This window comes from Schistocerca nitens, chromosome 7 (genome assembly GCF_023898315.1).
Source record: "Schistocerca nitens isolate TAMUIC-IGC-003100 chromosome 7, iqSchNite1.1, whole genome shotgun sequence".
Classification (NCBI taxonomy): Eukaryota; Metazoa; Arthropoda; class Insecta; order Orthoptera; family Acrididae; genus Schistocerca; species Schistocerca nitens.
Genome location: NC_064620.1, coordinates 352,572,307 through 352,595,848, shown reverse-complemented (window position 1 = coordinate 352,595,848; position 23,542 = coordinate 352,572,307). Strand labels below are relative to the sequence as shown.

The following is a 23,542-nucleotide window of genomic DNA, read 5'->3' as shown; positions in this document are numbered from 1 at the left end:
GTGAGATTAATTTTGAATTGTGAATCTCAGCTCTGCATCATTAGAGTTGATCAGCACGTGACTTACGTGATTGGTCATATCGTGCCATCAAATAGAGATACATGTCATGAAGGGACGGTGGAAAAGAGTTCATATCACCTGCGATAGTAATTCATGTTGCTCTGTTAAAACAGGGACAATTCAACATTGTTGCAATTTCATTTGTAACAGGGGTTTGCCCACAACTTTCTGTATGCTAAAAATTTGTGTAATTGGTTCATTGTTGTTCACACAATGAAGTTTATACAATATCATTTCTGTTCACAGGACAAACTAATTCCAGAACATAAAATACTGTTTATTGGGCTAAAGTTACCAGGTGCGAGATCTACGGTGATCAACAAACATGGAAGATACGCTGCTTGAGGGCAGATGTAGGGCAAAACATGAAAAAACTCGGAACATTTTATTGCTTAATTTATTCGGTTGATGTATTAAGAATGGTCTCTCAAGGTTTCATAATATAAATCTGCCTAGAAATATGTTTAAAAAATTATTTGGTTGTCTGCACCTGCCACGCCCTTTTTTCCATGCTCTTAGACTTTTTTGTGTTATTTTATCTGTCACATTAAAGAAAGGAAGTGCCTGAAGTAGTTCACGTGTTACAAACTGAGTTCGTGTTTAGTTTTGCTCAAAACGGATCGTAACTGTAGTCTTGTATTAAAAAAAAAGTGGGAAAATGTAATTTCACGTGTAAGGGCACACAAAGTTTAAATAAGAGTACTATAAGCGTTTCTCCTGAGTATGAAGGACAACTTTTGATGAAATCACCGAGTTCATCGACGAAAATCAGTGAAACAATTGATGATGATGTGTACAGTCCCAAAGACGAATTTTACGGTGGATTTAGGTTAACTGACGTAGAAATACTTGCCCATATGACTAATGCTTCATTTCCTGTGGTAACTGTGGTACCAAGGGCCTTACACTGTATGATGACAATGCCACAATTGGCATTCCAAGTAATATACCCCAATTTGTTTTGTGGCTTCGTGAACATGCCCTCACCAGTGCCTATGCTCACTGATTGCAACAGAACACTCCTCGGTGCTGTTAAGGTTGAGTGCAAGGAAAACATGAAAGCAGCTGTTGAGGAAGCTGTAGATGCCAGAAGGTAAGAGGAAGAAGGTCATTGTGCTGTTAAGACAGATCTGTTCGTCTCCTGTGGTGGAACCTGGATGAAGAGGGGCCATGCATCACTTCATAGAGTAGCATCTTCGTCAGTAGGGAAAATTTTGAACTTACAAGTAATGAGCAAACTTTGCTTTCATTGTCACTGACAGCAGTGAAGAACGAAAGTGGAGCAGAAACAAAAGGAAGTGTGCAGTAAGAATTACCAGGAATCAAGTGGTGAGATGGAAGTAGCTGGGATGAAACTATTCCAAATACCAATTGAACGATGTGGTGTAAGCTACGTGAGGTCTCTAGGGGATGGAGATTCTGGTGCTGAAGCTGCTTTATGGAGAATTCCTTTCGGTTCAGAAATTAAAATTAAAAAAAAAAACTAGAATATTTGAGACATGTTCAAAAGCAAATGCGAGACAGACAGACTGAAGAAAGAAATGAAGGGCAAGAAATTCGAAGATGGAAAGTAACTGGGAGGTGTTAACAGATTGACAGACAAATAAATTCACACACTACAAATATATTATGGATAAGCTGTCAGGAAAAATGTACACAGTGCGAGAATAATTCAGAAAGTGGTGTGGGCAATATTCATCCACAAACATTCTACAGATTAGAATCCGCACCACTGACTTTTGTGACATATTGTGGTGCAAGTATCTTCAGTCAAAAGCCAGTAGAAAGCCATACATTCATAAGCATGGTTTGTCACTTTCTGTTTTAAATGCTATAAAACCAACTTTCAGACATCTACCCAATCCTGAAATGCTGAAAAAATGTGTACATGGGAAAACGTAAAATACAAATAAGAGGTACAATCACCTTACATGGGTGCGTTTCCCAAAAGCAACATCTATCTCCTCAAATGTTGTGAAGATAGCCGCATGTGATGCATGTCGAGTGTTTAATAGTGGAAATGAAGGTAGGACTGATTGCAAAGATTAGGCTTCTATCCACCTGCATTCACACTGAGGATAATCAGAGGCACAGATGAAGCACGACTTGAGAAGGACCACTCAGCAGAAGAAAATAAGCAAAAGCTGGCTAGGCAAAGGAGGCACGGGAAGAGAATAAGCCAGGAAGATAAAGAAGAGAGTGAAGATTATGAATATGGAGAGCGTTAGTGATTAGAGAATGGCAACGTCGTTAAAAACTAAAAGAAATCTTTAAATGAGATTTCCCATAGTGTGATTTTTTGAGATATAATGTAAATTCCCTCAGGAACTTTAAAAGCGAAAATCCCAAAACTGAAATAGTTCTTAATATACACTAGCTGAATAATCCTGTACAACAGTTTTTCTTTATCTTGTGTCTGAGAGAAGTTCACATTTCTGTATGAGAAAAAATAGAGCACTTTCCGTTAACAAAAAGCTGAAAAATTAATTTAAAAGTAACTATAAGATTGAACAAAAATCTGTTGTACACGTTTTACCTGACTTCTATGCAGATGTAAGCTGTAAAATTTCAGCTTTAATTCTTTACTACATTATGACAAAAGGCACATCAATTGTACACTGGTAATTAAAAATTCAAATCCTTACAAAATGGATATCCATGGAACTATCAAACAAAAGCTGCACAGAATATTCTGCACTAGGCTATATCTATCTGAATTTTTAATATTTTAGCTGTAGTGTTGTCGGAGATATCAATGTTTAAATGTCAGTACGCATTTTGGCCTACGTCTGCATTTGCGGCCGGAGATATGACGTCAGCAACAGGTGTGTATCGTAGCGAAGAGAAGACGCTGGTAGCTCCTCAGCGGGCAGTTCAGCTCTGCCAGAGTTCAGAATGTGAAGCAAAATACTGCGTGTAGTAAAAAGAATGACAATTGTCGTTAATATAAAATGTGCATTAAAAATAAATTCATACGATGGCAGTGGAGTAAATTATGCGCTTCACACCTCTGGCTGATGGAGAGTGGTAAGGTGCTTGTTAACAGAACTGTATACACGTAAGCAGTGGCAGTTTTATGCAACATACATCATCAATTAGTTGCTGGATCTATTTCAGTGCGTGTCTTCCTCTGCGGTTCTCTCTAGTACGATGGAAGTAACTCCCTGATGTCTTAACAAATGTCCGATCATCCGTCCCTTCTTCTTATCAGTGTTTTCCATACACTAATTTCCTCGGCGATTCGGCGGAGAACCCCTTCATTCCTTAATTTTAAAGTGCACGTAATTTTCACAATTCATCTGTAGCTCCGCATCACAGTTGCTTGGATTCCCTTCTGTTCTAGTTTTCCCACAGTCCATGTTTCACTACCATACAATGCTGTGTTCCAAACATACATTATCAGAAATTTCTTCCTCAAATTTATGTTTGTGTTTGATGCCAGTAGACTTCGGTTGGTCAGGAATGCGCTCTTTGTAAGTGCTGGTCTACCTTTTATGTTCTCCTTGCGGAGAACCCCTTCATTCCTTAATTTTAAAGTGCACGTAATTTTCACAATTCGTCTGTAGCTCCGCATCACAGTTGCTTGGATTCCCTTCTGTTCTAGTTTTCCCACAGTCCATGTTTCACTACCATACAATGCTGTGTTCCAAACGTACATTATCAGAAATTTCTTCCTCAAATTTATGTTTGTGTTTGATACCAGTAGACTTCGGTTGGTCAGGAATGCGCTCTTTGTAACTGCTGGTCGACCTTTTATGTTCTCCATGCTTTTTCCATCATGAACTATTTTGCTGCCTGTGTAGCATAGTTCTTTAATCTCTTGTACTTCAGTGATCCCTAATTCCAGTGTTAAGTTTCTCTCTGTTCTCATTTATGCTACTTCTAATTACTTTCAGCTTTCTTCGATCTACTCTCAGTCCGTATTCTGTAATTATTCGACTGTTCGTTTCTTTCATCAGATCCTGTAAATCGTCTTCATTTTCACTGATTATACCAATGTCATCAGCGAATAGGATCATTGATATCCTTTGACCTAGAAATTTAATCCCAATTTTGAACCCTTCTTTTATATCCATCACCACTTCTTCGACGCCTAGATTGAACCACATGCCTTTTTTACAATCTTCCAGTCCTAGCACTTCGTTCTTGGCCTTCGACTCTTATTGTTCCCTCTTGGTTCTTCACATATTGTGTATTACCCATATTTCTCTATACCATACCCTTATTTTACTCAGAATTTCGAACGTCTTGCATCACTTTACATTGCCAAACGTTATTTCTAGGACGACAAATCCTGTGTACGTGTCTTTATTTCCCTTCAGCTGTGCTTCATTATCAACTGCAACATCAGAACTGCCTCTGTGGTTCCTTTACATTTCCCAACGCCAAATTGATCGTCATTCAACACATCCTTAGTTTTTTTTCCATTCATTTGTATATTACTAGTACTGTTGTCAGCAAATCTTAAGCTGATTGTCTCATGATTCTCGTACATGTCGGCTCTTACAACCTTCGGCATTGTGTGGATGATTTTTTAAAAAAATCTGATGATATTTCGCCAGTCTCATACATTCTACACACCTACGTGAACAATCGTTTGTTTGCCATTCCCCCAGTGACTTTAGAAATTCATATGGGATGTTCTACCCGCTCTGCCTCATTTGATCGTAAGTCTTCCAAAGCTCTTTTAAATTCTAATTCTAATACTGGATACCCCATCTCTTCCCAGTCGACTCCTGTTTCTTCTCCTGTCACATCATCAGACACATCCTCCCCTCACAGAGACCTTCGATGTACTCGTCCCAATTATCCTCTCTCTCTGCTTTTAACAATGGAACTCTCATTATACCCCTTGCTTCTAATGTCACCGAAGGTTGTTTTGACTTTTCTGTATGCTTAATGATTCCTTCTGACAGTCTTTTCTCATTCGATTTCTTCACATTTTTCATGCGGTCATTTCTCCTTGGCTTCCCTGCACTTCTTATTTATTTCAGTCTTGGTTTTTATTCCCTGATTCCTAAACTTCCCTACACATTTTTGTACTTCTTTCTATCTTAGACAAGCTGAAGTGTTTCTTCTGATACCGAGGGTTTCTTCGCAGTTACCTTCCTTGTATCTATGTTTTTCTTTTCAACATGTGTGAGTGCCCTATTCTACGTCTTCAACTGAACTGCCTACTGAGTTACTGATTATCACATTATCTATATCCTAAGAGAACTTCGAGCGTACCCTTCATCGTTTAATACTTCTGCACCCCTCTTCTTTGCGTATTGATTCTTCCTGACTAATCTCTTAAACTTAAGGTTACTGTCAGTCATTATTAAATTGTGATAGAGCCTATATCTGCTCCTAGGTACGCCTTACAAATCAATATCTGATTGCGGAATCTCTGCCTGACCATGATGTAATCTAACTGCAGTCTACCTGTACCACCTGACCTTTTCGAAGTATACTTCTTCATCTTGTGATTTTTCAAGAGAGTATTTGCTAATACTAACCGATATCTATTGCAGAACTGAGTTAGTCTTTCTCCTTTCTCGTTCGTACCACCAAGCCCATATTCCGACCATCATGCTTTCTTCTATCCCCTTGTCTACAACCGTATTCCAATCCCCATGACTATTAGATTTTCATCTCTCTTCGTGTACTGAATTATCCTATCAATATCCTCATATGCCTTCTCCCCTCTTCATCCCCTGCTTGCGTCGTTGGGATGCATACCTGAACTATTGTTGTCCGAGTTGGTTTTCTGTAGATTTTGATGAGGACAAGCTTATCACTGAACTGTTCACTGTACCACACTCTCTACCATATCGTCCTTTTCATAACGAACCCTACTCCGTTACACCACTTTCTGTTGTTGTTGGTATTACCCTACGCTCTTCTAACGAGAACTTCGTGTCTCCTTTCCAGTTCACTTCACTGATCCCTACTACATGTACACTGAGCCTTAGCATTTCCCTTTTTAGATTTTGTAGCTTCCCTACTGCCTTAAAATTTTTGACGTTTCTCGCCTCAACTTGCAGGACGTTATCCTTTCGTTGATTATTTGACCTTTTTCTTGTGGTCATGTCCCCTCTGGCAGCCTGCACACGGAGCTCCAAATGAGAGACTAACCTAGGTTTTTTTTTCCAATGGAGAGATCATCATGATACTTCTCCAATTACAGACGATATGTCCTGTGGATACGCATTATGTGTCTTTAATGTATTGGTATCCATTGCGTCGTACATCGTCAAGCTGTTATTCAATGCTGATTCTTCCGCATTTTAGAGACAGTTTTCGTCCAGAAAGGCAATAGAGTACCCTCAGCCTCTGTCCTCTTTGACAAGGCCGTAGGCAGAACGATGGTCATTTCTTACGGTGGAAGTCTTCGGTTACCATTGCGGAAGATTCTTACTCTTAATTTGAGCACTGGCGAAGTTCTAATCCGGAAATGAAGGCGGTTTGATTTCTAGTCAAAAAAGCTAACCCCAGAACACTTAAAAATTAGATATATACACAGTGTAATACTGGGAGCACTGATAGCCAGTAAATTGTAATTACTTACTTACTTATTTATTACTTAAAGGGCCTTGGTCTGGATAACAGCATCCTCCTATGCTATCCAGTCCATGGCTTTCCGTCTCCATCCTCTGACACCCAGCTATTTCACGTTTTCTTCAATTCTGTCCACACATCTCTTTCTGGGACTTCCCTTTGTCGTCAGCATCCAGCCTTGCCATCAAAAATCCTCTTACGTGATCTGTCTTCCTCCATTCTGACCACATGCCCTGTCCATCGCAGTCTTCTTATTTTAATGGTAGTGACAATGTCAGGCTCTTCAAAAAGTTGTTCTAATTCTGCATTCGTACGGATGCGCCGACCTTCTTGATCATATGTTGGGCCGTATATTTTACGCAGAACCTTTCTCTCGCAAGTGCTAAGGATACTTTCCTCATTTGCAAAGGTGGTCCATTTCTCGGCACCTTACAACTGGTCTTATAATTGTTTTGTAAACGAGGATTTTAGATTTTCGTGATACAAGCGAGCTCCTAAGCATGGGTAGTGCGCCAAAGTAGTATCTGTTGCCCGCTGCTATTATAGCATTCATCTCGCTGTTGAGGTGATAATCGATCCGAGGTACTTGAAGTCTCTCTCCCTTTCAAACTCTTTGTCCGCAGATTTGGTAGGTTCGCTGGTTGGTCATTGGCATGTATTTGGCCTTTTTGACATTGACTACCAGGCAAAGTTCCCTTGTACTTCTCTCCAGTTGTTGCTGGGTATCGGCCAGCACAGCAGTGTTTCGTGCGAGCAATGCCACATCGTCAGCATAGGCTAAATACCACGTGAACGATTAAAAACGGTTCCTCCTCTATTTCACTCTATCTGACTTACGGTTTTTTTGCAGGCAGAGGTTGAATGGCAGTGGGGAAATATTGTCACCCTCTCTCAGTCTCTTCTTCCCTTCACTTCTCTGGAGGTTTCGCCCTGTATTTTTACTTTACGGTTGGCTTCACTAAGGGTAATCATAGTAGGTTTAACTAGCTTCTTAGGTATTCCAGCTCTTTCTTTACATTCCACAATGCCATTCTTGAGATGCTGCTATATGCTTCTTTAAAATTGATATAAACCTGTGTATGTTTATTTGATGTTCGTAACATTTTAAGTAGTATACGTGATGTGAATATTTGGTCAGTTGTTGACATATTTCTTCTAAAATCTCTCTGATACTTTCCAATTCTCTCTTCCAGATCGGGAGTAAGTCTCCTAGTTAGAACCTAGAAGAACACTTTATATGTACTACTTAGCAGGGAGATTCCTGGGTAGTTCTTGCATTTTAATTTATCTCCTTTTTTATGTATGGCGCACAAATAAACGTTTTCCATTCAACTGGGATGCTCTCCTCCTACTAGATGCTCGGCTTTGCTTTATGTGTTATTTCCACAGTGTTTCCCCACCATATTTGAGAAGTTCCGCCAGAATCTGATCTTCTAGAGGTGTCTTATTGTTTTTTAAGTTCTTAATGGTTTATATCACTTCCTCCAGTGTGGCTTCTGGTTTTAAGACCTCTGGTACCTAATAAGTTACTTGCACCAGTTCTTTTTCTTCTAATCCTTCTACTTCTGGATTCAGCAATTCTTGGAAGCATTCTGCCCATCTGTCAAGTATTTTATTACTCTACCGTATCAAATCACCTTCTTTACTCCTACATATATTTGCTCTGGCTTGAAACCCGGTCTTCCGTTCTTTAATCTGTTGGCAGATTTCACATACTTGCTTCTCTTCAGCTAGCTGTTCAATTTCTTCCAGTGTTTTGTTTTCTGATGCTCCTTTCTCCTGTCTGCAAACCCGCTTAAAACGCAGCGCTTCTCATTATATTAATTCAGATTTTCTCTAGTTCTTCTCTCAAATAATTTCATTCGTGCTCTGTTACGCTCCTCAACTCTTCTCTGAGCCCGTACGTGTCTCAAAACCTCTCTAGGTGCATCGAGGATTCCAGTCTTACATCGTTTCCACATTATTTCTATATGTTCGTTTAACGTGTTGGTATCGTTCTTAATCTCCTCTTATATTTTCGTCTGATATGCTCTCCGTATTTCTTCTAACTTCAGTTTCTTAATATGAAAACTCGTTTGTTCGTGGCCTTTTTTTTTTTTTTTTTTTTTTTTTTTTATTCACTGGATGATGGTCTGAATATCAGTCAGTTCCACATTGGCTCCTAACATCCATTATGACCAATCCGTGCCTCCGATCAATTAATATGTGGTCTACCTAATTTCTACTTTGTCCATCGGGTAACATCCATTTTTATTTGTGTATCTCTTTGTGTGGCAAAAAGATGTACCGGTGACAGTGATAATTTTATACAATCTACAACCTTAATTCCATTAGCATTTGATATTTCATGGAGGCTATGTCTCCCTGTAGTTGGCTGATAGGCCCCTTATTTTCCTATTTTTGCATTCGAGTTTCCTATTAAGATCGTAACATCATTTGTTGGAGCCTGATTTACAATTGTTTTACCTCACTATAAAACTCGTCCTTCTGTTGTTCACATGCCTCCTCTGTGGGTGCATGTACATTTGTAATTGTTATGTTGAAAAAATTTGCCCCTTAATCTTAACATGGATATCCGGTCATTAATTGGTTGGAAACGCATCACAGCATGTTCCAGTTCTTTAACGACCACAAAACCTATTCAAAATGTATTCTTCCTCCTGATACTATGGAAGATAATGAAGTTTTCCGTGTTTATTATGTCGCTTCCCTTCTACCTAATTTCCTGGAGAGCCAATAATTTTATACCGTGGTTGTTTACTTGCGTAGTGCTCCAGCTTGGTATAGGCTCCGCACATTCCATGTTCCTGTGTACATATCTCTTACCCTTTATTTGTTTGCTGGGGTCGTCATCAAAATATCTTTCCAGCTTATTGTTTTGTTAGCATTCGCAACAACTGATTTTTACTGGGGAAGGTTGTTAATCTTTCGCCCAACCATTTGAGGGGTTGTCCCCTACCTTTCGCCGGGTAGCTGGCTCCATTTTTAGGGGAACATTCTTAGCCTTTGTAGATCCCTCTACTGCCTGCAAGACAGCAGTTGATTGTTGGGAGCTCCTCTGCTTATCTTACAGCCACTGGCCATCATACCTACTAGTTTGGTCCACCCAAGGTCTTTTATTTCCCTGGTACCTTCCATATCTGGACAACACTCTCCTATCCGGCACTTTGGGAGGTGCGCGATGGGAGACCGACAACACCACACGGGAACTAATAAATAATGCGCATCAATAAATAAATTCCTTAAAATGCATGGGAACAGAATAATAATTTTAAAAAAGGAAACAGATAATAAAGATCGTTGTATGTTGGCGGAACCCCAAAGACAACAAATAGCTACACTTAGCAACTGCGCAAATGGCTTCGGTCCCAATGACAAATGGCTATAGTGGCTTGGCCCTTTTAAGCAATAAAATTTTACTTACAAATTTCATTAAGGAACAAGATGCCTCGCCCCCAAGAAGTAACTTACGGCAACGCTGACCAATCTTAAGTTAAAAAAATGTCAGTACTCATAAATTTTTGATATCATGTTGGACAGAGACAGGAAACGGAAATAACGGCCTTCGGCCATGCGCACAAGTATTAAAATTGGCGGAGCAGCTTTAAGATTTACACCAAATTCCATTAAGAATATAAGACACCAATCAGCAATTATTTTAAGGGGCTTTAAGCTTAAGTCCAAGCACGCCTCCGCGGACAGGTAGGCTTTTGAGCTTATAAACACAGTGAGCTTGATCGCGTAACGACCGATCAAAACACGAGGTACAAGACATGAAATTTGTGAGACCTTTTTACGGCAAATTGCCCAGAATCTTTAAATCATTAGGAAAACTAATTATGAAGATAAAGGCCTCCTGGCTGACACCATACAAGATTGAAAAATAGAACGCCAAAATAAGGCAAAGACTTAATCTCAGGGGTCTGAAGGCAGGTGAATAATTGCAGGAGCCAATCAACTCAACAGAAAGAATTAGCTAAGCTCTGCTGACAGTAACGGAAAACAAACAAATCACAACATAATTATTATGCCGTGGCTACTTCCGCAAATAGCTAATAGTACGTAATACCGATTTACTGCAATCATCTGGCCAGTGATCTTCCAAAAGTAGGTGCCTTTGCCACAGATATACGAGGAATTTGTCTTACCAATGATGTGATTTATGCTAGAGGAGAAACTAAATCATACAAAAAAATGGCTCTGAGCACTATGGGACTCAACATCTGAGGTCATCAGGCCCCTAGAACTTAGAAATACTTAAACCTAACTAACCTAAGGACAGCACACACATCCATGCCCGAGGCAGGATTCGAACCTGTGACAATAGTGGTCGCGTGGTTCCAGACTGAAGCGCCCAGAACCGCTCGGCCACAGCGACCGGCTAAATCATAGAGTTAAGTCGTTTTCCGTTTCAGATCTTGAATTCAATAAACAAAGTATTAAATAATGGCTAATCTGTCATGTATCCCACACTAATAAGAAGAATTATTTATTTCAATTATTTGTTTAACATGATCTCATTACAGGTATCAGACCCTCTCTTACATAGGGCCAGTGTTTTACGCATACAGTGCCTATTTTTACATCATAGATACCCACAAAATAACAATTTTGATATGACTGAAAGTATTAAAATTATTTGAGTCTGTAGACACAATGTGAGTAAATAATACTAGGAAGTAATAAAATTAATATTGGCAATACTCCCACTTCTGCTGTTGCTGACACTAATAGTAATAATATAATAATAATAATAATAATAATAATAATAATAATAAGATGACAGTAGTAGATATAAAATGAAATCATAGGTGTAAAAAATAATGTTTTCTAATATAGCCAGTTCTGAGGAAAGGAAATTTAAGGATACTGCACCCCCAGCTAAGAATACTGGCAGATGAGGAAGATCTGGTTCTAAAGAAGGATGTAAAGGGATAACGAGCATGCACAGGAACAATGGTAGCCATTGTTGTTGCGTTAACTGTCTTCTGAAGATGGAAATGTTATTCAGTTTTCTTATATACAGAGTGAGGTTATTTCAGTCAGGTACTTGCTACTGAGAAGGAGTCAGAGATAAGTGGATGAACAGTTAGTTGGGACAGAGACGATTTTTCTCTGAGCATTAGGGTCGAGGAGTGATTTGAGGGGCAGTTTAGGTTGACAAAACAATAAAAGAGACAGCCAGGATAGCTGTGCATGTGATGGTGAAAAATGATCAAAGGGTGGAACGTCACAGGTACATCGAGCACAGGCGTTCATAAACAGTTCGAGGCGCTGTGAACCTTTCTGGAAAAGACTTTGGAGGAGAACACGCTATAACCAATAACTGGAAGTATAAATGATCGTACAAGTTTCTTTTCTAGGTCAAGAGAAAGACTATTCTAATAAAATACAAAACAACAATACACCAAAGAAGGCTGGCAAGCACTGAAAGGATAATATGTCAGACAAATAGTTTATGGAAAGTTTTTAACAGTAAGCGCGGTCTTGCGTACACAGTCAACCAGGCCACGCTACCAAGTAACGCGATTAAGTGGGAATAAAAATCCAAATAACGATCCAGCGTTACCATAAATCGAGAATACATGTATAGAAAATTGGGTAAACATGTAGCCGACAGACAAATAAAAACGTATGCCTTCAGTGCGCCACACGTCACTTAAGTAGGAATTTGCTGCCCATTACAGAAATGGGCTCACTATGAAGACCACAATAAAGCCCCACATTGGTTCCCCATCCAGACTCACTTCCTTTAGTGATAGAGTTGCTGACAGTTAAATTCCAACTTGATAACTGGCGCCAGTAATACTCCACAGGCTGGGACGCTGCCTCCCAGTTATGTTGGGTGCAGTGGAGCGTTCACACGTCCTAGGTAAAACCGGATTTCCACTTATCCACACTACTGCCAGCCGTTGGCCTCCATTTTGATTGTCGCACCCCTCCCTATCTCCCCACCCGACACTGCTCATACGCCCTCTTGCGGGCCGGCGTCTTCCAGTTTCCCAGCAACATGACAGAGACATACAAAGGACAGATGCTATCGGTAACTGACTGCCGAGGATGTCACACGCACACGCCAAATAAATCTGTGGCTTTAATTTCTCTTCTGTCTTCCTCCCTGCATCCTCCTTGTAGGTTGTGAACGTAAACTTCGCTCACCTTCTAACCATACTGCCGTCAAATCTAGTTAAGTAAACTTTGCTGATTTTCTAAGGATACTGCCGTAAAATTTAGTTCAGTATATGTGCACTTAATAGAGAGTGCCGCTCTTGCAAGTTTTTACTGTGACTCTGTCGCCAGAGATAGCCTTCGTTGCTGGCGTGAACGATCACCAGTTATTCAGCTGGAGTCTGGGTCTGTAGTGAGACAGTACCGGACTGAAGTGTGAAAATAATGATGCGTAACATCGCTGTGATTCTTTTGGTATGACAAGTTTTGTTGCTACATAAATGTAAAACTGTGAAAAATAGTTTGAAAGTACCTTTATGCAAATGGCCTTGATCCAGTAATAACTATTGTTTTTGGGAGCAATTTGCCAATAAGCAAAAGAGGTTTCACAGAAAGAAGAGGATCATAAGGGCAATTGCGTATACTACGTCCAGAAACTCTTGCAGACCCATTTTCAAAGCGATTCAGGCACTACCAATGTCGTGTCTGTATTTTCTTGAGATAGTAACCTAAGGAAAATCACAGAGCTAAAACAGTGTAGCGTGTACAAATGAAGCAGTCCACACATATGACACCAGGCTAAAATTGGACCTGCACTGTGAGTATACAAACGCAACTCTCAGACAAAATGGACCACGAAAACTGGCAAAAACTTTACAATAAACTTCCCCACCAAATGAAGACAGTAATAGAAATAAAATAATTCAAAGTGGCTGTAAAACCACAATTGCAAGATTGGTGTTATTACATAGTAAGTGAAGAACTTGTGACATAAATGTAAATTACTTCCTTCTTTCTATTACGTATCTAAAATTGCTCTTGTTAGCTATTGTGCTATATAAATTAGATTGTACTAATATTTTAATGTATTATGCTCCAATTACTTACTGTGCTCTATTATCTGCATATGTTATTAATGTTATTGAGTCAATTTAAAACTGTGAACTGACGTACAAAGTAAGCTACACCCTGTGTCAGAGATTTGATGATTTGAAGCTTAATAAGCTGCCATATCATAAATGAAACAGTTTCCAGTTCATTTGCATACATGATAGTGTTTTGACTTAAACATAATTAAATGAAAAATGGTAAAAGTTTTCGTGAAAGGATTAAGGGGAAAATGGGAGAATGTGGAATGCATCCACTTCAAGTTCAGGTACTGCGTCACTTATTTTTGGATAGATTGAGAACTGTGTGAGACTGAATGGCTGTGACAAACGTGAGGAGTTTTAAGATCAGAAGTGTTTCTGTCATTAAGACGTAATAAGTAGTTGTCCAAGCCAATTGCAACATTACCGAACCTATTCATACGTAAGTAACGAGTTTAAAGTCTATCGTTCTTCTCATTACAATCAGTCACTTCACAGACTACCACACAGTTATTTTCTCTGCGGACTATGTATTATGTGCAATTTAGTGTTCTAAATATCAGACTGCAGTGTGGAAGAATCTTTGCACTAAATCCGTATCTATTTCATGTGCTAAGATATTCGTGTGTATAGGCGATTGTTCAGATTATAACGTTAGCTTCATGAACTATTTTAGAAATTTGTTTAACAGTTGAACTGCGAATGATCTTTGATGCCTTAAATAATGCTCTCTAGTTCCATTGGAACTACTGACGCCCTTGGGAGAGACAGTCCTGACAAAAATGTACCATCTGGTGAGCAAGATGTATGAGACAGGCGAAATACCCTCAGACTTCAAGAAGAATATAATAATTCCAATCCCAAAGAAAGCAGGTGTTGACAGACGCGAAAATTACAGAACTATCAGTTTAATAAGTGACAGCTGCAAAATACTAACACGAATTCTTTACAGACGAATAGAAAAAGTGAAAACTGGTAGAAGCCGACCTCGGGGAAGATCAGTTTGGATTCCGTGGAAATGTTGGAACAGGTGAGGCAATACTGACTCTACAACTTACCTTAGAAGAAAGATTAAGGAAAGGCAAACCTACGTTTCTAGCATTTGTAGACTTAGAGAAAGCTTTTGACAATGTTGACTGGAATACTCTCTTTCAAATTCTGAAGGTGGCAGGGGTAAAATATAGGGAGCGAAAGGCCATTTACAATTTGTACAGAAACCAGATGGCAGTTATAAGAGTCGAGGGACATGAAAGGCAAGTATCCGTTGGGAAGGGAGTGAGACAGGGTTGTAGCCTCTCCCCAATGATATTGAATCTGTATATTCAGCGAGCAGTAAAGGAAACAAAAGAAAAGTTCGGAGTAGGTATTAAAATCCATGGAGAAGAAATAAAAACTTTGAGGTTCGCCGATGACATTGTAATTCTGTCAGAGACAGCAAAGGACTTGGAAGAGCAGTTGAACGGAATGGACAGTGTCTTGAAAGGAGGATACAAGATGAACATCAACAAAAGCAAAACGAGGATAATGGAATGTTGTCAAATTAAGTAGGTGATGCCGAGGGAATTAGATTAGGAAATGAGACACTTAAAGTAGTAAAGGAGTTTTGCTTTTTGGGGAGCAAAATAACTGATGATGGTCAAAGTAGAGAGGATATAAAATGTAGACTGGCAATGGCAAGGAAAGCGTTTTTGAAGAAGAGAAATTTGTTAACATCGAATATTGATTTAAGTGTTAGGAAGTCGTTTCTGAAAGTATTTGTATGGAGTGTAGCCATGTATGGAAGTGAAACGTGGACGATAAATAGTTTAGACAAGAAGCGAATAGAAGCTTTCGAAATGGGGTGCTACAGAAGAATGCTGAAGATTAGATGGGTAGATCACATAACTAATGAGGAGGTATTGAATAGAATTGGGGAGAAGAGGAGTTTGTGGTACAACTTGACAAGAAGAAGGGATTGGTCGGTAGGACATGTTCTGAGGCATCAAGGGATCACCAATTTAGCATTGGAGGGCAGCGTGGAGGGTAAAAATCGTAGAGGGAGACCAAGAAATGAATACACTAAGCAGATTCAGAAGGATGTAGGTTGTAGTAAGTCCTAGGAGATGAAGAAGGTTGCACAGGATAGAGTAGCATGGAGAGCTGCATCAAACCAGTCTTAGGACTGAAGACGACAACAACAACAACAACTACAACAACAACAACCCGCTTATTGCAATACCCATAAAGCTAAACCAATTATTATTACTATTGTAGCATTTATTTTTAAAGACTTTACAGTTTCAGTTAGCAAATTACTCACTCAAGAACGTTTTCTTGCATTTTAAGTAATTTCCATTTCTACATTTAGAGAACAAAGACATAGATTGATGTTACCTATCAGTGACTGATTTATTTATCTTTTATATAAATTAACTTCTACCTCATGTATCAACTACACCTTAATTTCACGTTGGGTAGCATTGCACACTACAAAAAAAAATTCGGTTTTCAGTATAATGTACATCATCGTTAAATAGAAGATTCTGTAGACAGATTTATTTCCCATCTATTCAGTTCTGTTCCGTTCTCGGAACACCACTTTCATGTCTCTGTCGCCCTTTTTGAGCTCCCCATCTTCCATACCTATCTCTCTGTTACACCCACCCACCCACCCACACACACACCCACCCACCCACACACACACACACACACACACACACACACACACACTTCCTCTCTCTGTTCCCTTCGCTGGTGTGCCCCAGGCCCTCGTCGATCCACTCCTGACCTACAGCTCACATCACGCTGCGCACGCGTAAGCTGTAAGCTGTTTAGCTGCGGTGCCAGATCGGTATCGCCAGTTCACGTACCTGGCGTGTGCTGCAGCAGCGCTCTCATGTTCGCCGTTCAAAGCGAGCAAATAGGAACCTCTGCGACTGACGCGCTCCCGCCAACTGGGGCCCTCTCCGGCAGAGGAGATGCCACGAGACAAAGAGCCACATAACGCAGCCGGAGTTGGCGCACTGGAGTTAGCCTTTTGATGCTGGCAAGGCGAAATTGGCGGCAGCGTCTCTTCCAGCTGACGACGCCGGACTGTGAGCTCAGGTGTTATCACTCCCCGCCAGCTTACCACCTAGCTGCACAGCCTCGCCTGGAGGTTTCCGGGCTGTTGCTGCTGCTGCTGCTATCATTTATGCCTACGAAGAAACAGCACGACGCCAGTGAACTGTGTTGTACCATCTGTCCGAAAATTTTGTGCTGAGAAGCTTATATCGAATGAAGCTCATATTTGATGTAATAATATCTATTGAAGCTGGGTAATATGAATATTTATTTATAGTTTTCCAAAAGTAGTAACGGCAGCCACCCCTGTCGTAAGCAAATGAGGCCTTCCATACCTCGCCGGCCGCGTGGCTGAGCGGTTCTAGGCGTTACAGTCTGGAACCGCGCGACCGCTACGGTCGCAGGTTCGAATCCTGCCTCGGGCATGGATGTTTGTGATGTCCTTAGGTTAGTTAGGTTCAAGTAGTCCCAAGTCTAGGAGACTGATGACCTCAGAAGCTAAGTCCCATAGTGCTCAGAGCCATTTTGAACCTTCCATACCTCACGCCCTTACATTAGTAAAAAATTCTATTTGGTTACCGGGGCCCAATAGTTTTGTTTACGAGAGCAAGTCCTCCTTCATGTCGTACGCGACTATTGTAGATAATGTTCATTCCGCAATCATTCGATAGTAATAATAATCATGTTTATGATGATTGTATTGTCACTATACTATGGTCTTGAGTAGAAATAAAACTTGTCAAAATTTGTAAATTATTAACTAAGGTTTCTGTCAGAGTTTGAAATAATATTTTTGTCAGCGACTAGTTTCAAGCATTTTCGTTTATTCTCTAACCATGTCTTGCCTTAGGAGGTACAATGTTATTAACAACACAAGAAATACAACATTTTTAAGCATTTCCTGTGCATATCTTATAACAGTCTCACATTCTATAACACACCTGCATTGTTAATGTTTCACTGCACATAATATATTTGTTTTTACATCATATCAATATAACATATGTTACTTGAGTGCATCAGGCGATTATCTTGATACATTCAAAATTCGACAGGCCTGTTTACTTGTTCATATAAATAATGGCATGCGCCTTTAGTTGTTTATCATGTGTCCATAAAGTCTGTCTCTCACAGATCGTGATGTTACAGCTAAATACATAGATATTATCACATCTCCGAGAAACAGACCTTATGGACATACAATAAACAACTAAAGGCGCTTGTTAATTTTTTTTTGTGTATCAACAACTGAAGACACCTGTAGAATATTAAATGTATCAAAAAATCACCTGATACACGCAAGTAACATTGTTATTCAGACGGGAAATATATAAACGGAAGACAGAGGAACCGAACAAGTTGACGAACGGACACTCGTAATTTACATACAGTTATTTTTGCTCTTTTAATAGTCGTTCATGATTCAGAAAAGCAGTTATGTATTTAACTGTAACATTATGATATCTGAGAGTCAGACCTTATGGACACACAAAAGCAAATCCAGGAGCCTGTAAATTTGTAATTTATATAAACAAATAAAGACACCTATCGAATTTTGAATGTATTCAGACAATCGCCTGATGCACTCAAATAACATTTATCATATATATATATGATGTAGAAACAAACGTAGCTACTATTTACAACGAAGTATTACAAATGTAAATATGTCACACGAGATTCATTGCAATGTTGTAATCTCTGCACGCAGAATGTTTGGAAATGTTGTATGTCGTGTTTTGTTAATAACATTGTAGCTTCCGATGGTTTGAGAATGAACAAAAATGCTCGAAACTATTCACTAACAAAAATATTATTTGCAGATTTGAAGGAAACCTTAATTAATAAATTTAAAATACTTTGACTTGCTGTTCCTGATGTTCGAATTACGTAAATTTCGAAAAATTTCAAGAAGTTGAAGTAACTATTTCTGGATTTATTACATGTTCTGATCTTTGTTACGAGCGGCGTGAAGTAAAGACAGGAAGTCTATATTTTAGCAGAAAACGCTTTCATTACTTTGGGTCTTCTCTGTATCCACTAATTAACGAATAATTTTGATAAAAATTAATGTTATGAGTAGCAGCAGGTGATCGTACTGTTTATCCAAACACCCCACATACCATCACGTGAAGCGCTGCTCCAATACGACGGTGACGAATGTGATATGACCACGATCATTCTCCTCTGAGCTTCCGCACTGTTCTACTCCACCGCGATTCTGTACAGAGAACTTTGTTTTGTCTAAAGACAATACGTGAGGCCACTCCTGTCTCCAGTAGTCGGCGCCAGCTCCACTGCTGCGCGCCTCTATCTGCTGCCGCGTCAAGTGGTCACCTTGCTGACTGTCAGTGGTACTCATGACTTCGGCGCACTACACGTGGAGATACCTGTCCTCCTGCAAGCAAGCCCATTCCTTGACTCAAGGTCCGTGACATCCAACAATAATCCTGCCCTCTCTGGGGCTATTCGTTCTTAGCCACTGAGATATTGCTTGGCGTTGAGTGTGTTCGTCATGAATCCATATTCCATATTGACGTGACAATCTTCCGATACCGACGAACACTAGGAACAATACCTGGGAACGATAAATCCGGTATCGAAAGGGCATTGTGCTGACGCTGTCCGATTCCGATATCTGCAGGAAGACGTTTCCCTTTCTTACATGCTACCTCGATCCTCTGACTAAGAAACAACATTCAAATGCGATTTCAGAATGAGAAACGTGCTTCATAATCGTTACAGCTTGGGAACGCTGTATAAAATACACTACTGGCCATGAAAATTGCTACACCAAGAAGAAATGCAGATGATAAACGGGTTTTCATTGGACAAATATACTAGAACTGACATTCGATTACATTTTCACGCAATTTGAGTGCATAGATCCTGAGAGATCAGTACCCAGAACAACCACCTCTGGCCGTAATAACGGCCTTGATACGCCTGGGCATTGAGTCAAACAGAGCTTGGATGGAGTGTACAGGTGCAGCTGCCAATGCAGCTTCAACACGATACCACAGTTCTTCAAGAGTAGTGACTGGCGTATTGTGACGAGTCAGTTCCTCGGCCACCATTGACCAGACGTTTTCAATTGGTGAGAGATCTGGAGAATGTGCTCGCCAGGGCAGCAGTCGAACATTTTCTGTATCCAGAAAGGCGCGTACAGGACCTGCAACATGCGGTCGTGCATTATCCTGCTGAAATGTAGGGTTTCGCAGGGATCGAATGAAGAGTAGAGCCACGGGTCGTAACACATCTGAAATGTAACGTCCACTGTTCAAAGTGCCGTCAATGCGAACAAGACGTGACCGAGACGTGTAACCAATGACACCCCATACCATCACACCGGGTGATACGCCACTATGGCGATGACGAATACACGCTTCCAATGTGCCTCCACCGAGATGTCGCCAAACACAGATCCGACCATCGTGATGCTGTAAACAGAACCTGGATTCATCCGAAAAAATTACGTTTTGCCATTCGTGCACCCAGGTTCGTCGATGTGTACACCATCGCAGGCGCTCCTGTCTGTGATGCAGCCTCAACGGTAACCGCAGCCATGGTCTCCGCGCTGATAGTCCATGCTACTGCAAACGTCGTCGATCTGTTCCTGCAGATGGTTGTTGTCTTGCAAACGTCCCTATCTGTTGACTCAGGGATCGAGACGTTGTTCACGATCCGTTACAGTCATTGGATCTCAACCAACGCGAGCAGCAATGTCGCGATATTATAAACCGCAATCGCGATAGGCTACAATCCGACCTTTATCAAAGTCGGAAACGTGATGGTACGCATTTCTCCTCCTTACACGAAGCATCACAACAACGTTTCACCAGGCAACGCCGGTAAACTGCTGTTGGTGTATAAGAAATCGGTTGGAAACTTTCCTCATGTCAGCACGATGTATGTGTCGCCACCGACGCCCACCTTGTGTGAATGCTCTGAAAAGCTAATCATTTGCATATCACAGCATCTTCCTCCTGTCGGTTAAATTTCTCGTCTGTAGCACGTCATCTTCCAGGTGAAGCAATTTTTGTGGCCAGTAGTGTATATGGCGTGATCATCTGTCCCTACCTATGCAACCCACAGTGCCTTCAAAAACGGTACGCAAGGTTTTAATATTCTCTCGCTCGCTAAGCGCTTGTTATTAGTCCAACTGAAGAAAATGAACAGGTCTTCCTGTAGGAAGTTTAATCTAGTTAAAGTTTCTACTGTGATAAATTTTCGATGTACCCAAGGATTTCGAAGTATTCAAGAAAAACGCATTTTGAAGATTCTGTCTGTAATTTTTTCTTGAATAATTCGAAAACTACAGCGACTAGTGAACTTCACTGGTACTTATATTTCGATGAAACTTCTTGTAGAGGAAAGATTCCATTTAATGAGACTGATTTCGGAAAGTTTGTTGCAATTCTGCAAGCTGTCTCTCCTTCTCTCCCCCTCCTATCCCCCTCCTCTGCTCTCCCACTCCTCTGCTCTCCCCTCCTCTCCTCTCCCACCTATCCTCTCCTATCCCTCCTCTCCCACTCTAACCTCCCCCTCTCCACTCTGCCCCTCCTCTTTCCCCTCTCATCACCACCTCCTATCCTCTCTCCCCCTCTCCTTTCTCCCCCTCTCCAATCCCTGCTCTCCAATCCCTGCTCTCCACCCCCTCTCCTCACCCCGCCTCCTCACCCCGCCTCCTCACCCCGCCTCCTCACCCCGCCTCCTCACCCCGCCTCCTCACACCGCCGCCCTCACCCCGCTGCCCCTCACCCCGCTGCCCCTCACCCCGCCGCCCCCTCACCCCACCGCCCCCTCACCCCGCCGCCCCCTCACCCCACCGCCCCCTCACCACGCCGCCCCCTCACCCCACCGCCCCCTCACCCCGCCGCCCCCTCACCACGCCACCCCTTCACCCCGCCGCCCCCTCACCCCGCCGCCCCCTCACCCCGCCGCCCCCTCACCACACCACCCCCTCACCCTGCCACCCCCTCACCCTGCACCCCCTCACCCCACCACCCCCTCACCACACCACCCCCTCACCCTGCCGCCCCCTCACCCCGCCACCCCCTCACCCCGCCGCCCCCTCACCCCGCCGCCCCCTCACCCCGCCACCCCCTCACCCCACCACCCCCTCACCCCGCCACCCCCTCACCCTGCCGGCCCCTCACCCCGCCGCCCCCTCACCCCGCCACCCCCTCACCCCGCCGCCCCCTCACCCCGCCGCCCCCTCACCCCGCCGCCCCCTCACTCCGCCGCCCCCTCACCCCGCCGCCCCCTCACCCCGCCGCCCCCTCACCCTGCCGCCCCCTCACCCTGCCGCCCCCTCACCCTGCCGCCCCCTCACCCTGCCGCCCCCTCACCCTGCCGCCCCCTCACCCTGCCGCCCCCTCACCCTGCCGCCCCCTCACCCTGCCGCCCCCTCACCCTGCCGCCCCCTCACCCTGCCGCCCCCTCACCCTGCCGCCCCCTCACCCCGCCGCCCCCTCACCCCGCCGCCCCCTCACCCCGCCGCCCCCTCACCCCGCTGCCCCCTCACCCCGCCGCCCCCTCACCCCGCCACCCCCTCACCACGCCACTCCCACACCTCTCACACCCCCTCACCCTTGATGCCCCCTCACCCCTCATGCCCCCTCACCCCTCATGCCCCCTCACCCCTCATGCCCCCTCACCCCTCATGCCCCCTCACCCCTCCTGCCTCCTTACCCCTCATGCCTCCTTACCCCTCATGCCTCCTTACCCCTCATGCCTCCTCACCCCTCATGCCCCCTCACCCCTCATGCCACTCTCCGCATGCCCCTCTCCTCATACCCCCACTCCGCACATACACTCTCCCCACCCCCTCAACCAACCCCCTCTCCCCTCAACACCATATCCCCACAACACCATCTCCCCACCCCCACTCCTCACCCCGCTCTCTGTACCCCCTCTCCCCACCGCCTCTCCCAACCTCCTCTCTCCCCACCTCCTCTCTCGCCACCTACTCTCTCGCCACCTCCTCTCTCGCCACCTACTCTCTCACTACCTACTCTCTCGCCACCTACTCCCTCGCCACCTACTCTCTCCCCCTCTTCTACCCCCTCTTCACCTCTATTCAATCATATCCCTCCCCATCCCATCTCCCTCCTCCTTCCTTTGTCTGCCCTCTTCTCTCTCTCCTCTCTCACCTCTCTATCCTCTCTCCTCTCCTCTTCTCTTCTGATCAAGTTTTCTGACTGTTCAAGTTTCACTACCATACAATGCTGTAATCCAAACACACATCCTCAGAATTTCTTTCTTAAATTAGGGTTATGATAGAGATTAGTAGACGTATTGTGCCCAGTAGTGCCCTCTTTGCCTTTGCTAGTCGGTTTTTATGTCCTCCTTGCCTTGTCCATCATGGATCACTTAACCTCCAAGGTAGGAGTATTTCTTTACATGCTTAACTTCGTCAAAAATTTTATGTTACATTTAACAATAGTCACATTCCTGCTACACTGCAATACTTTCATCCTTCCTCGGTTTGCCCTCAGTCCGTGTAGTGTGCTCATTGGGCTTTTCACTCCATTCAGACGGTTTTGCTGTGCTGTCTAACCTTCATTGAGGATATCAACGTCTTATTATTGTCTTTGACCGTTAATTTTAAACCCACTTTTGAATCTTTTTTCTATTTCTGTCATTGCTTCTTAGATGTATACATGGTGGTCGGAAACCGCCAGAAAAGCTTTAATTAGGTTGCAGGGTAGGCTGTGCTAAGAAATTATTGTTAAAAATAATCGGTACGTTGCGTCGTTTCCGAGTTAATAAGATGGTTCAAATGGCTCTGAGCACTATGCGACTTAACTTCTGAGGTCATCAGTCCCCTAGAACTTAGAACTACTTAAACCTAACTAACC

At 42.6% G+C, this 23,542-nt stretch overlaps 1 protein-coding gene across 1 annotated transcript; it reads left to right on the top strand.

Annotated features, from left to right (window-relative positions):
- Positions 1-1,037: 1,037 nt before the first annotated feature.
- Positions 1,038-22,277, top strand: LOC126195616 (uncharacterized). Its single transcript, XM_049934242.1, has 2 exons — positions 1,038-1,153; positions 21,050-22,277. The coding sequence occupies exons 1-2, from the start codon at positions 1,038-1,040 to the stop codon at positions 22,275-22,277; spliced, it is 1,344 nt and encodes a 447-aa protein (XP_049790199.1).
- The last annotated feature ends 1,265 nt before the right edge of the window (positions 22,278-23,542 follow it).